Source organism: Perna viridis, chromosome 2 (assembly GCF_037379345.1).
Source record: "Perna viridis isolate PV_CMFRI_1.1 ecotype Kerala chromosome 2, ASM3737934v1, whole genome shotgun sequence".
Classification (NCBI taxonomy): domain Eukaryota; kingdom Metazoa; phylum Mollusca; class Bivalvia; order Mytilida; family Mytilidae; genus Perna; species Perna viridis.
In genome coordinates, this window is record NC_142446.1 from 4,233,068 (window position 1) to 4,247,081 (window position 14,014).

The window sequence follows — 14,014 nt, forward strand, 5'->3', positions numbered from 1 at the left end:
ACAGATGTCTGATATTTGAGACTTTCATTCTGACAATAGCTAGGTGTTACACAGACCTTTTCCAGTGATTACTTGGACATTATGAACAGACTCATACTGTACAAAAACAGTCACTAAAGATTCATACATACTACCACAGAGCTAACCAAACTTCAATCATTTCTTTATGCTATAGATATTATTAATGTTTCTTTATGAACTATTGTTTACACATTATGTTTATATTATAGTTATATTAGTTATGTTGTTGATTGTAGGTATACGTGTAAGATCAACTAACCTTGATAAAGTGAAAGTTAGTTTACCCAGGAGAGCTGTGACGACATACATCAAAGGTCCAACAAATGGAGAGGATTTACCTAGTCCTGTGTCAAGAGTTTCACTCAGCCCTCAAGCATCCATCAACACTAGACTTGTATTTTCTGAACATTTGTGATGTATATAAGTATTTATCAAATTATCAGATTCATTTTCCGTCTGTACAGTTATGAATTATGAGGCCTAAAATTTCAAGGAATATTACTGGAAGAGTCAACAGGAAGTCTACTGACAGAGATTTTATATAAATCAGCAAAAGTATTTTTCGGACTTTTTTTTTATTTTTTTGATAACTCAGAAATGTGTAGTTCTGGCATACTTCTTCAGTAATGAGTGGTTTTAATTTATATTCCCATATGAGATGGTAATATGTAAAAAAACATGTGAGGTTTGCTATAGAGAGAGGAGTAGTTTAAATCAAGATAAGATTAAACTCTGTAGAAACTTACAAAATGTTAAATAGCAGGAAACCTTAAAGAGAATTTCAATCACAATACTATGGTTTAAAGTCACATACTCAAAAATGCTTTTGTTAATTGCTGGCTTAAAATGGAATAATGATAATGTAAAAAAACATGTAACTTGACAATTACAGTTTTTTGGGGATAATTATTTGTAATTGTTTAATTTGATTTTTTTATTCCGCTGTAATTAAAACATAAACAGTGATATAATGATATGGTCCTGTCGTTGGCATTTGTTTTCTAGAGTATGGATCTCCATGATGTACCTCATATTGTCATACTCCAAAACGAAGGCTGGGGTTGATTTATAGGCTTGTGACTTATAGTTACTGTCCATACAATACCTAGAGTGAAAGTTTATGGATCTATATGACATTGTAGCCCAAGGTAACATAGCATAAAAGGAAGGTTGGAATCAATATTTGAACTGTTTAGGAAGTATGGACCAAAAGTAGACATTAACTTAAGTAGAAGTATTTGTAAATGGATCTTTTTGTACCACATAGCACAAAAAGAAATCTTGGATTGATTTTGGGGGTTGGGACTTGAAATGTTGAGGGAATGAATTAATGGCCAAAAAGGGGCAAGAAACAGGTATATATACAATTGCTAAAGTGAAAATGAATGAATCACTTTGAAATTGTACCTCAAAGTATCATACCATAAAAGGAAATTTGGGAATGATTTGGGGGGTTTGAATTTAATTATTAAAGAACTAAGGGGCATAAGTAAGCATTTTACTTTTATCTAGAAAAAGTTATAATTGTATTGTATCCAAGCAAAGTTTGGAGATATATAGAAATCTCTTTGTTTGTATCTTGTTAGCACATTGATTCCTCTTTAATTTATCATTTGATTTGATGGAACTTTATAAGAAGTTCAGGCATAATATAAACATGTACATGTATGGAGATCATTTTTGCCAGATGGAGATTCATTCTGTGTCTGAGTCCTCTGCTTTGTCAAAATTTAATTACAACCAAAATTTAAAGATGCATCGTGTGAAATTGTAGTGGCCATATTTTCAATAGCTGTTCCAGGTTCAACTTCTAAGGTTCCATGTAATATATTCCAAAAATCATGAAGTGTTAAAGTTAAGTGTATACATTATATGGAGGGCTAACAAATATTAGGTGCAACCAGTTGACACATTATAGACATTTTAGATGTTTAAATTAGATTTATGTATGATAGGTTTAATTAACCTTTTTTCTTCTCAATGAATCTCGTTTTTGCTTCTCTGAAAAAATACATTTTTAGCACCCATCATCATCATCGTCGTTAGCAATTATTCAAAACTCATTTCCTCTGAAACTGCATGACCAATCAGGACCAAACTTGGTATGAATGTTCCTTAGTGTATTGTGCATAGAACGAATTTGGGTTTAGCCAAATTCTGACCAAAAAAAAAATTGTTCAGCATGATGATATCTGTCTGTGGTCAAATTTTCATCCGAACATGTTGTGCAATGTTGGAGTTATTGCCCTCTTTCCATGTTATTTTTTGCTATTTTTAATGTTATTTCTTTCAAAAATCTTCTCCTCGGACACTACCAGACCAATAAGAACCAAACTTGATATGAATATTTCTTAGGGTGTTCTGCATAGAGCTGATGTTTGGATTTTTGATTCATCGAAAAACATGTCTGCCATTTCTGAAAAGTAGAACATGGGGTCAGAGTCAGACAGTAGTTTTTCATATATATCTTCAAAACTGTTAGGTCTAGTCAAAATTCTGACATGGGGATAAAAAATGTTCAGCATGATCTACATGTATCTGCGGTAAAATTTTTATGTTAATCTGGAGTTATTGCCCTTTATCCTATTTTTTTTTGCTGTTTTCAATGATATTGCTTTAAAAAATTCCTCCTCTGAAACTATTGAACAGATTTTAATAAAAATTGATATGATTGTTTCTAAGGTATGAGCATTAGGAATTTTTATCCAAGAAAAAAACATGGCTGCTTGAATGTTGCTTATAGAGCCAAATGAGCAATTCAGGCTCTTTAGAGCCTCTAGTTCTGGTTTCCTACCACATAATGTAACCTTGAATCTCATTATTTCTTCATGTTTGTTGTAAATGTCATAACTAAATTGCTAATTATGTTAATTGTATCTTTTTAGGTTGAATCTGTTCATATAAATACATTCATTTTGAGTATGTTTGCAAATATCTGGTGCTATAAATACTTATAGATTAATACATGGCCTTGTTATCCGACCCTGAAGAATGATATCAGTCTTGAGCTGATAACAATGGCAGTATTAAAAAGGCAATGTGTTAATCTGTTTATCACATATTTTATACCAATATTGATTATTTACCCATTTTTCTTTTTAAGCAAGAAGTCATAAAAGGATAATTTTTTGATAATTTAGTGTTTGGTCTATTTTGTTGATTCTTTATGGTTTTGTTACATTTGATGTTTTTCTTACAGCAGCATCACTCTCCATTACAATAGTCAGTGATTGTTTATTGGCAACTCATTGTTTTTCCATTTTTCTTACTATCTGATATTTTCTATCTTGTTCCTGACCGTATGAATAGAATAACTTCTCACTTAGATTTGAATAGTTTGGTGGAAGTGATGTCTGTGAATCTCGCAAAAAGGGCTGATAATGTTTTTTTCCCTTCTAAAATTGTATTGCCTTGGGGCAGAAAATATATATATAATGCCATTTTTACTTTTGCAAAATCGATGTTATTTTAATAAAATATGTGATAATTTGTTTTTAATTATACAATCATAAAATATATTTATGATACTTATTGACATATCAATTGTTTGTAAATATTGTACAGGTATGATAATCTTGATAGTTAATATGTGATTTCTATAGATCTACATGTATCTTATTTTACTGTTACCAAGGATTTTTGTAGTTGTTGACTACAGTGTATAAAAACCCTTGCTATCTCATAAAATAAAGTCTTGTTTTCAAACAAATGTTACCTCCTTTACTGATGTCAGACTACTAATTTTAACATTACCTAAAAAAACTGCTTAGTGCTGTCTTTGTTTTTTTATTTTAGTGGCTGAGGCTTTGGCCATTTTGGAACTAGAGGCATAAAACAGGACAGAAACATGCATTTTCATAAATTCAAAAAGAAATATGCAGTTAACAATTTCAGAAACAAAGGGAGACAACTTCATTCATTTTCTCTGAATTGTTGTAGATAAGATTGTAATATTTACTTGATACACAACTACTAGCCATGTTATTGAATGGGAGTTGGGACACTACTCATTGCCAAACTTTAATCACAATCCAAATTCAGAGCTATATAAGTTTGAATGGTGTGTTCCTGACTGTTTTTTTGAAAATTCTTTCTTGAACATTAGTTTTTCTTGATTCATTCATTTAGAAAATATGATTATCTATCCAAAGATACCAAATATGAGTCGTTATAGTTGAGCAATAACTTGTAGAGTCGAAACTATGCGAATTTTTACAGGAAAATCGAGAATCCACAAGTCATCATATAGTTTCTTCACACATGCTGTCCCAGGAAGACTTCGACGCTCGAACAATTGATTCACAAAAAACTTGGCTTTTTGACCCAGTGGGGTACAAATGTAAGTTTACACTGAAAAAGAATCCGAGAATATTCTTTGGCGACAAATTGATTCCGTAATTTGAGGTTTAAATGTACCTGAAAATCATCATGAAGTTGATGAAGGGGGGGTATATACGTGGATCCTCCCAGCCTATCGACTATATGTTTCATTATACTTATCACTTTTTTACTTAATTTTGTGTTCATGCATGTATTATGCTGTGAGCTGATCTTTTCAGGGGATGTAACCGATTCTTCCGTGCTTAATTCTTTTCCGTATTATTTCATTTCTGTGCGGAAACGCGCTTGATTTTAATTGTGCGATTTCTATGGGACTCGGTGGGCAAATCGGGACTTTAAAATTGACGAGGTTCAACGTATACGCATTTTATTTCCACTTAGTCAAGTTAAGAAAGTAAAATGTATATGGCTTATAAAGGAACCTCATCAGGCTTGAAATTCAATTAGCTCAAAACAACGTTTCCGTATGAAAAATTTCCAACGAAGTAGTTCCCAAGCTCGGATGCAGGATGAGTAATCTTTTAATTGACCCGGGCGACTTATTAGATAAGGAATAATAAATGACCCGGGCGACTTATTAGATAAGGAATAAATATAATTTTATTTGCCTTCTTCATTTATTCATAAATTTATTTCCTCGTAAATGAGATTATACAATGAAACATTTTATTAAATCAACACTAAACTAAAGGAGAGAAGAATAAAACACTATTACTGTGATGACTAAATATACATATATAGGTGGGTTCGCCAATCTCATTAGTGATGTCATATTCACTAATTTGCATATCATTAAGTGTCAAATTGGCTGGCAAATAAACAATTGACATTTTCATGATTAGAATCCCAATTTTCAAAACTTTTTAACTATGTTATTTTATATCCAATTTTGGTTTTATAAAATGTTTCATTTAGATAAAATAAGTAATAAGAAGTAATAAATCTCCAAATACTCTTGTTTAATGATTGAAATATATGACCACGACATTACCTCCGGTTTTCAGAGTTCCGCTCTCTATTAAAGAATAATAATGATAACCAATGATGAAACAATTATGATTAATTTCTGTCTTAACCAACTTAAGTAGCACTCCAGCTAAGAATCATGCAAAATGTGATGCATGGGTAAAAAGCCTACATATTTTTATTTTTGATATTTTGTTTGAATTGCCACAGTAAACAGAAATTAACATTCAGTTTTTCATATAAGCTGTGTTCTTAGGAGATAAAAAATTATATAGAATGCACGGTAGATTTCAAAATTAAGGGAGATAACTCTGTAAATGACACCCAAATACAATAGAATCTATTGGATTTTCAATGTTGATTATCCTAAGAGCAGACACATTTGAATGAATAATTACACATTTCATAGTATAGGCCCATAAAACAACGTAATTACAAAAATAAAAATATGTAGCCTTTTTTGGGGTGTATCACATTTTTCAGATTTTGCATAATTCTTACAAAGACAGTTGCTTAAAACATTAGCTAAAAGAAAAATTGAAAATAAATTCAAAAAATTTTATCAATATAATAAAGAAAAATGTAACTGTATCATTCAAAAAGACAATCAAAATCAAACATTCAAAAAAATCTATAGCTACTAAAGTACTAGTTAACTAAACCTACAAAAATACAAGTTGTACGGTAAGTCTTCATTAACTTTATAACGTACACTATCAATAAATCAACAAAATCTAACAGGTCCTTATCATCGATGATTTCTCAGCAGTAACACTTTAAGTTGTTTACAAAACAATTAATTCTACGATCTGTAAAAAAAAATATGATGCATGTCATTTACAAACTTCTGACAATTTGCAATCAGATCTTTGTACTCCGCCCATGATTTATTTGTTGAGTCAAAGTCTAACCATTTGACACGATAAAACCATTTACCATTACAAACTACTTTCTCAGTGTATTTCTCTGCCTCATACAACTGTTCAGAATCACCATTCTGAATAACCTGTTCATAATCATCATTCTGATCGATACCTTGTGATACATTATCCACACCCTGACCCTGGGGAATTTCATCAATTGAATTCGGGGCAATTAAATTTGGTGGGGGGGGGGGGTGATTTCGTCATCAGCAAGGATGACGGGCTCAGTGGCGTCTACATTTTGGGGAGGTTCAGGGTCCTCTGGCCTATCTTGCCACAGATAGCCATGCTTCAAACGATTCACATGAACTCGATTCTTGATTAACTTCCCATCTGATTTTCTGCGAACTTTCACATGAATATCAGACAATTTCTGTGTGCCGTAAAACGGTCCAATCCACGGTCTAAGGAATTTTCGATGTTTTCCCGGAGTGACCACAGGCTTGTTCACGTAAACATTGTCACCAACGATAAATCTAGGTTCGTGACTGTTGATGTTTGCTTTCTTTAGCATTTGCTGATTTCTTCCTTTCAAGAACTCCACGGCACACTCTCGTGATTTTTCCATATTCTCAAGCAAAGATATGATGTAATCACAACTGTTGACAGGCAAGTCGAAATTGTCAATGTCAATGTCTAATATTGATTTCGGGTGACGTCCATGGTTGAGGAAGAACGGTGTATATTCAGTATAATCCAGGCGTGCAGTATTGTTGTATGAAAACTGAATATAGGGAATAAATCGGTCCCAGTTGTCTTCATCGTCATCGATTCGTTTTGCTAATGAGTTCACTATAGTTGACATCATGCGCTCACTTTGTCCGTTGCTCTGTGGGTGAAAACTTGTTGTTTGCGTCGTCTTTTTTACGTTTTTAATCAATGCATCTGCAACAGTAGCAGCTCGAATGTCCTTCACAGATATAAGTTCAACGTATTTAGTCATGTAACATATGAAGACAAGGACACATTTATTACTATTGATTGCGGTAGTTCGCAGTGGTCCTAATATGTCGGTACTAACAGCCTCGATTGGTTTCGATGTAACAGGCATATCCATTAATTTTGCTTTTGTTAAAGTTTGAGGTCTTTTACATTGATTACACATTACACAGAATTTTACCCAGTTTATTACATCAGCATTTAATGTGGGCCATTGATATTGTAATCTTGTCTTAAACAAAGTTCAGTGGATTTCACTGTGATTGCCATTTAGCAAAGAGTCGTGTGTCTCTTCAAGCACAAGTTTTACTAACTTTTTCGGAATACAGACTTGTAACTTTGTTTCATTGGTTTTTTTTTTTATTATTTTTCTTTCGTCTTGAGTATAAACGTGAAATAACATTCCGTTATCTATCACATAAGAAGTGTAAGTAATCAACATATTTCTGCATTTCTTTAGGTCATCTGGAAGTGCTCCGGTTTCAAGATAGTCAATTAAATCTTTATACCATATGTCTTTTCTTTGAAGTTGACGTATATTAGCGCTGGACAGGTTAAATGTTTCTTCATTCATTGATTCGGCAGCGCTACACGTGGCGGTAATCTGGTTTATTTCTTTGGACAATTTCTCTCAATGTGGTCAACTTCTCCACAACCATAGCACTTTCTGCTATATTGTTTTGGTCCCTGGTTTCGTTTAGGTTTGGTGAATTGAAAACTCTTCTCCGCGGTATGTCCAGTCTTTTCACAGATCTGATAGGTAACTTTAGCATTCACGGGCGCGGTATCTGTTTCCAGGGTGTGTGCCAAGGTAAGATGTTGCACTCTCTCGCTCAATTTGGTGATTTGTTCATTTTGCTATTTCATGTAGTCCATAATATTAGTCGAATTTGTTTGTAGGTTTGGTAACATGTTTATGGATTCATTAGAAAGTCTGGCACATTGCAGGGCATCTTGCCAAGTCTGTGGATTTCTTTCAAAGACAAACATTTTCAATGTGGAGTCGATTCCACGAATATAGTACATCACTTTGTCTTTTTCCGACTTTTGTAACATTATGCACCGACGCTTTATATCCTCAGCGTAGCTCTCAAGATTCTCCCCTTCTTTCATTCGACGGTCGTATAGTTGTTGCTCCAGGAGCCATTTAGGATGTAAGTTCTGAAAGTGGTCCGTGAATGCCATCTATAGAATTTCACTGTTCGATTTGTGACTAGATGTAAGAGATTTACTCCATTCAAGTTCGCTTCCATTTAGTCGCAGTTTCATCTTTTAAGGGTCTTTCCAATCATTAAACTTGACCCTCGCTTTGAAACGTTCCACGGAATCATCTGTCAGGAGGCCATTGAAGAACGACGGACAAAATGTCATAGAACTTCCCGAATTTTCCATTTTACTTCCCAGAGATTGTAACACAGTATGGGTATCGGAAAATTTTTTGTTGTAGTCGGTTGCGGAATCACCTTCAATGTCTAGGGAAACATCCGCCATTCTGTCCGTATTACTTCGGTGATTGTACTTAGGTGGAATTCACATTGCTAGGTTGATCGAAGCCGAATTATTCCACCAGGTTTTGCGTGCGTTGTTATGGCATGTTTGTAATGTCTTGGTTGTTATGACATATTCATATTTTGGGGAACAGTTCCACTGTATATTTATAGTTCTTCGACAATGGTTCATTAGAACCTAATTTAATCCACAAAAAATGTCTACATTTCATTAATGCTAGAATTCACATGTAAGAACATTCTGAACTACAACTATCTAATTCAGCAGATATTTCAAGACTGACCTCCTCAACAAGTGTATAAAGTATAAGGTACCAGTATCGTATTGCATATCCCTGAGCAGGTGTACGTCAAAACATGGATGCTATAAAAATATAGTGCATTTTCTTTCTGCCTCTCTACAAACTAATATTTTGTCAAAAGATATGAACAATGACTTATAAAATAGAGCAAACATCACACTGTAAGATGAAGAACTTTTTTAAAAGAAAATCTAACATAATATCATAAAAATGTTCCACTGAAAAGGTTGGTTTGGTGAGTGCAAAACGAAAGTGAAAGTAGGGAAAATGGCTATTTATAGTTCGAGACTACTTTTCTGTCCGATCTTCGTGGACTCACCCTATTTTCTTTGCGGGAAATTATTTTTTCACATGTCCTTAGAAATGCTACATAAGTGAAAGTTTTATTGAATCAATTTACATATTTTTTAAAAAATCCTAAAAATATGCACTTCACTATAGAAGTCTATGGAAAAATTAATACGATACTGAGACCATAAGAGCACAAGAGTCATGGGAAACGTGCAATACATGTTTCATGTTTTCATTGTAAACAGATGCTAGTAATGCTTGGCTTCAGAAGTAATAAATCTCCAAATACTCTTGTTTATCTAACGGTTCTAGTCTGACATGTAAAATGATTGAAATGTATGACCTTGACAGTATTCAATTCAAAAGAACTTTTCAGTGTTCTCAGGCGATAGTTGGACCAGCCAAATGCTTTAATAATTTATAAATGACGGGATACCCCACCAATGTGGTGATGAAAATAATATGGTGGATGACGGAGTTGAGAACCTTCTATGTCTAATTTACCAGTCGACCCCCATCATATGGATAGTATAAGTGCACTATTTGCTGTAATAATAGATGATTTCGTATTTTTTCTTCTAAACAAACACCTCTCCCAAATAAAAAAAATACAATAAAAACAACAAAAACAACAAAACAAAATTCACGACCCCAAGTACCTGTATTTCACATTTGATGATAAGGATACGTCGAACTATTTTTCAGAATACATAGATGATAAATTGTATCTTTTAGACGAGCTTAATATCCCCAGAGGTAGGATTAACAGTGATAACAGAGATTTGGCACTGTTACTTGATTTTTGTAAATCTAACAACATGTTTATTCTTAATGGAAGTGAATGGTGATCCAGATGGAAAATTTACGTGTAAAATTGCGAGCGCTGTCGACTATTGCATCAGTTCTGTTGATTTATTCTAGTCTGACATGTAAAATGATTGAAATGAATGACCGTGATTTTATGCACAAATCCTACATAGGAACCCCAACCCAAAATTTAAAAAATGCAAATACCCCGTGTTCCAATTAGTCTAAGGGTAGGAACAAAATAATGGCTTTTGCATCAAACGCTAGAAATACCCCAGCCCCAAACATCTTAGAGGGAAGCGTCCCTCCAATTGATATATTAGTTCGAAAAATTCTTTATGGAGGTGGAGAATAGTAGCCCCACCCCATTCTCAAATCCCCAAAAGCAGGACTGGTGCAGCTACCCCCTGATGGATGAAAGGCGCTACATATGTGAAAACTGTGGGACAGAAGAGATATACCAACGCTTTGAGAATAACCCTACCGAAGAACCTAAGGCCTGTTGCGCTCCACTGAAAAAGAAGAAGGGGCAAATTTGTAAGAGTAAACCGGGAAAAGATGGGCACTGCTTGAGACACAGCAAACAACCGTCCCAGCAGGAGGATGAAGAGGAAAATATCCCATTCGGAGGAAAAATCGCACTGAAAGCGATCGTGAAGAAACTCAGGCAAATCGCAAAGACAGCTGGCCTGAAAGGGTACAGCAGACTAAACAAGGAGAAATTGATGAAATTTATCGAGGAGAAAACCGCCCGAAAATTTACCCACGAAGAGGTTTTCACCAGTAAATGTCTAAAGACCATCGCTAAGAGGCGTGATATCACCAATTACTCTCAAAAGAGGAGAGATGAGCTAAACTGGTACCTCATCTGGGCCAACCTGAAAATATACCTTTCTTCTTCAGAACTTCCAATACTATCTCTCACAGGAAATGATCTTGAAAAAGGTTCATAAGATCAATCGATTCGAAAAATCTCCATGGCTCAAACAGTATATCGACCTGAATACTGAACTCAGAGGTCAGGCTAAAACCGATGCTGAAAAGGATTTCTACTTGACGTTTTATGAGCAACTCGGCGGGTGTTTCTAGAAAAGCAGAGGACGCTTGCCCTACCGATGCACCTGGTTCATGCTACCAGTTTTTAGAGGAGTCCGAGTTGCTCATTGCTTATGTTACTTCGTATGTATGATTTTAGTTACTTTATGTTCTTTGTTGTGTATGTCTGTTTTCCATGTCTGGTCTTTGTGCCTAGATTCCATTCCTTTGATTACCACTATAACCTTGGTTCCCTTGATTACTCCTACAAACTGATGAATAAGTCAGTGTTTGGACAAACTATGGAGAATATTTGCCAGAGGGTCGATGTTCAACTGGTGAACAGTGAAAAACAAGCCCTAAAATTGGTGGCTGAGCCCAACTTTGATCGTCGTATTCAATGAAAAACTGGCTGCAGTTCACATGAAAAGAACCAAGTTGAAATTCGATAAGACAGTCTACTTGAGAGCAAGTATCCTAGATGTTTCAAAGCTCCTGATGTATAAATTTCATTACGGTTTCATTAGGGAGATGTATGGTGTTAAAGCCCGCCTACTATTTACCAATACAGATAGCTTAGCCTTTGAAATCCAAACCGAGGATTTTTACAAAGACATTATCTCACACATTCAGGAAAAGTTCGATACTTCAAACTATCCAGCCAACCACCCTTCTGGGATTCCAACTGGCGTCAACAAGAAAATTATCGGAATATTTAAGGATGAATGCGGTGGAAAAAATATGACCGACAAAATTATATGCTTATAAAATGGAAGATGGAATCACTACCAAGAATGCAAAGGGGTTTAAAAAGTTTAAAAAATCAAGCGAATATTATCTTTGACAACTATAAGCGATGTCTAGATACCCAGCAGGAAATATACCAGTCGATGAATATTTTCAGAAATCAACACCATCAGATCTACACCCAAGAAGTTAACAAGTACGCTCTTTCGGCCCAAGATACCAAGCGACAAACGGAGTTAGCACCCTTTCTCATGAGCATTATAAAATCGATGAGCAACACCGCTTGTTAAAAATAAAGTTTAGGTAAAACGCAGAAAATGATGAAATACCTCGAAAGAAAAGCGAAGGCCTTCGAACATCAGACAAATATGGTCGGATGAAGAAAGAGAAGATGGATATCCGAAATGGAACGTATCGATGCTCAGAATAAGGCGATGCTAGAATTCACTCTAGCTGCTTTACCTCCCGATCAGACGGAAATGCTAGAAATGATTCAGCAGGGTATAGCACAGGACGATGTAGTGGCGCAGGCCCGTAGAATGTTCTTAAATAAATGAGCAGCATACGGGTGCACAATTTAGTCATTCCCAACAAACCGCTGTCGCAGAGAGAGTTGGAGAGAGCCGTCATAACCCTGGGGATTCCCCATTTTAGAGGCGTGTTTATGCGGGATTCGCTACCACTCACCTCACAACTTGTCGAATCTTAAATTTTTACGATAGCGACAGCTATTGCAGCAGCGTGGGATGGTGGTATGTTGACACTTTTGCCTGTTCGTGCTAAAATTGTTGGCGGATGGGTGGTCGTTCGAGGACGCTGTATTCTCGATATACTTAAATGGACACATTAGATCTAGCTCGAGAAAACGCATGTCCCCGTGGCGAAAGAGCTGATGGCCGTAGAAGCTGGTAAAGTTGACAAGCCAAAATGCCAACGGTGGTAAGATGAATGTAGACTTGGATATGCAAAGGTGGTACATGCTGAATCTTCCTCTTGAGGGTCTTCGTTGGACTGAAGCATACTTAGTATTTCCAATCTTTCCGGTCCCAAACCCTTAGGACCAGAAAGGTTGTTGAGGATTATTGGAGGCCTGATTGTGAGACCCACGAGTTAACACTCTTAGGATAGCCTTTCCACTTCACAAGCACCTCCTTAACTTCTCCGAAAAGTATACTGTTTGGTTTTCTGAAGTTCCAGTTCGTAAAAGGACCCTTGAATTTCCTCCTCGTTAAAATCTTTCAGACGATAAGGTTGGCCATTGGGTGGGAAGAACTAGGAACACCTAAAAAATTTCCTCGGTCCAAAGGGGTGCCTTTCTTTCTGGTAATTCGAACTTTATCATCCACACAAAATCGCAGCAACTGCGTTGCTGAAAGATGTCCGTACAGTTTCCAATACACTTTGGTGTACTTGGGCCATGGCACAACCCCTTCCGAAAGGAGGGAAACTTGGAAAAAACATCGATGATGCCCAGGAGAAATTTATAGCCCTTGTTATCTCGGGAATAACACTCATATCTACCAGATTGGCAGCCCAGATTTTGTCCACACCACCAACGATGACTCGCCGCCGCTCGAATTTACGCCGGTCGGGTTTGTGTAACTCCTCGGCTAGTTGATCCGACCAACAAACTTTTTTTTTTTGGAACACCCAATTCAAATCGAACTTTGGTGCCAATTAGGGATTTGGCGATGCTACAGTGATCTTGTTCACTCATAGTGGGATTGGGAATGGCATCGATCGAGGCTACCATAGTTTTGTCACCCATGGAATTTCGAGCATCTGTATCCTTATGCATAACATAGATCATGATAAGCTGCCTGATCGACTCGATTGATAGGATTCGACCGGGATTTTGAAGTTCCGTCCGGAGGTAGGCGTTGATGCAATTTGGAGCCAGGACCTGTGGAATTATGCCCTGGCAAATGCATTTCGACTGGCAAACGGTTAATGAGCTTATTCATTAGACCAGCCCAGAATTTCCCACAAACTGTGATTTTCTAGCACCGCAGACGACACAAATTCCACCCCGCCGCTGGAGTCCATTTTTAGTTGTAACCTCAAAACGGCTTTCCGTCTCTCTTGCATCGCAAACAATAAATCGTTGATTTATTTAAGGTCGTTTAAATAAATG

At 35.9% G+C, this 14,014-nt stretch overlaps 1 protein-coding gene across 2 annotated transcripts in view; it reads left to right on the forward strand.

Annotated features, from left to right (window-relative positions):
* The window catches only part of LOC148623351 (pleckstrin homology domain-containing family D member 1-like), a 45,024-nt gene extending 41,294 nt beyond the window's left edge, over positions 1-3,730 (forward strand). Inside the window, exon 14 of one of the 2 annotated variants that reach the window (XM_088565136.1) lies at positions 258-3,730. In XM_088565136.1, coding sequence (XP_088421262.1) covers positions 258-436 — 179 coding nt within the window. In that variant the 3' untranslated portion in view covers positions 437-3,730. The remainder of the gene's footprint in view (positions 1-257) is intronic. The other variant, XM_088565137.1, reaches the window with a different exon arrangement.
* Positions 3,731-14,014: the final 10,284 nt, after the last annotated feature.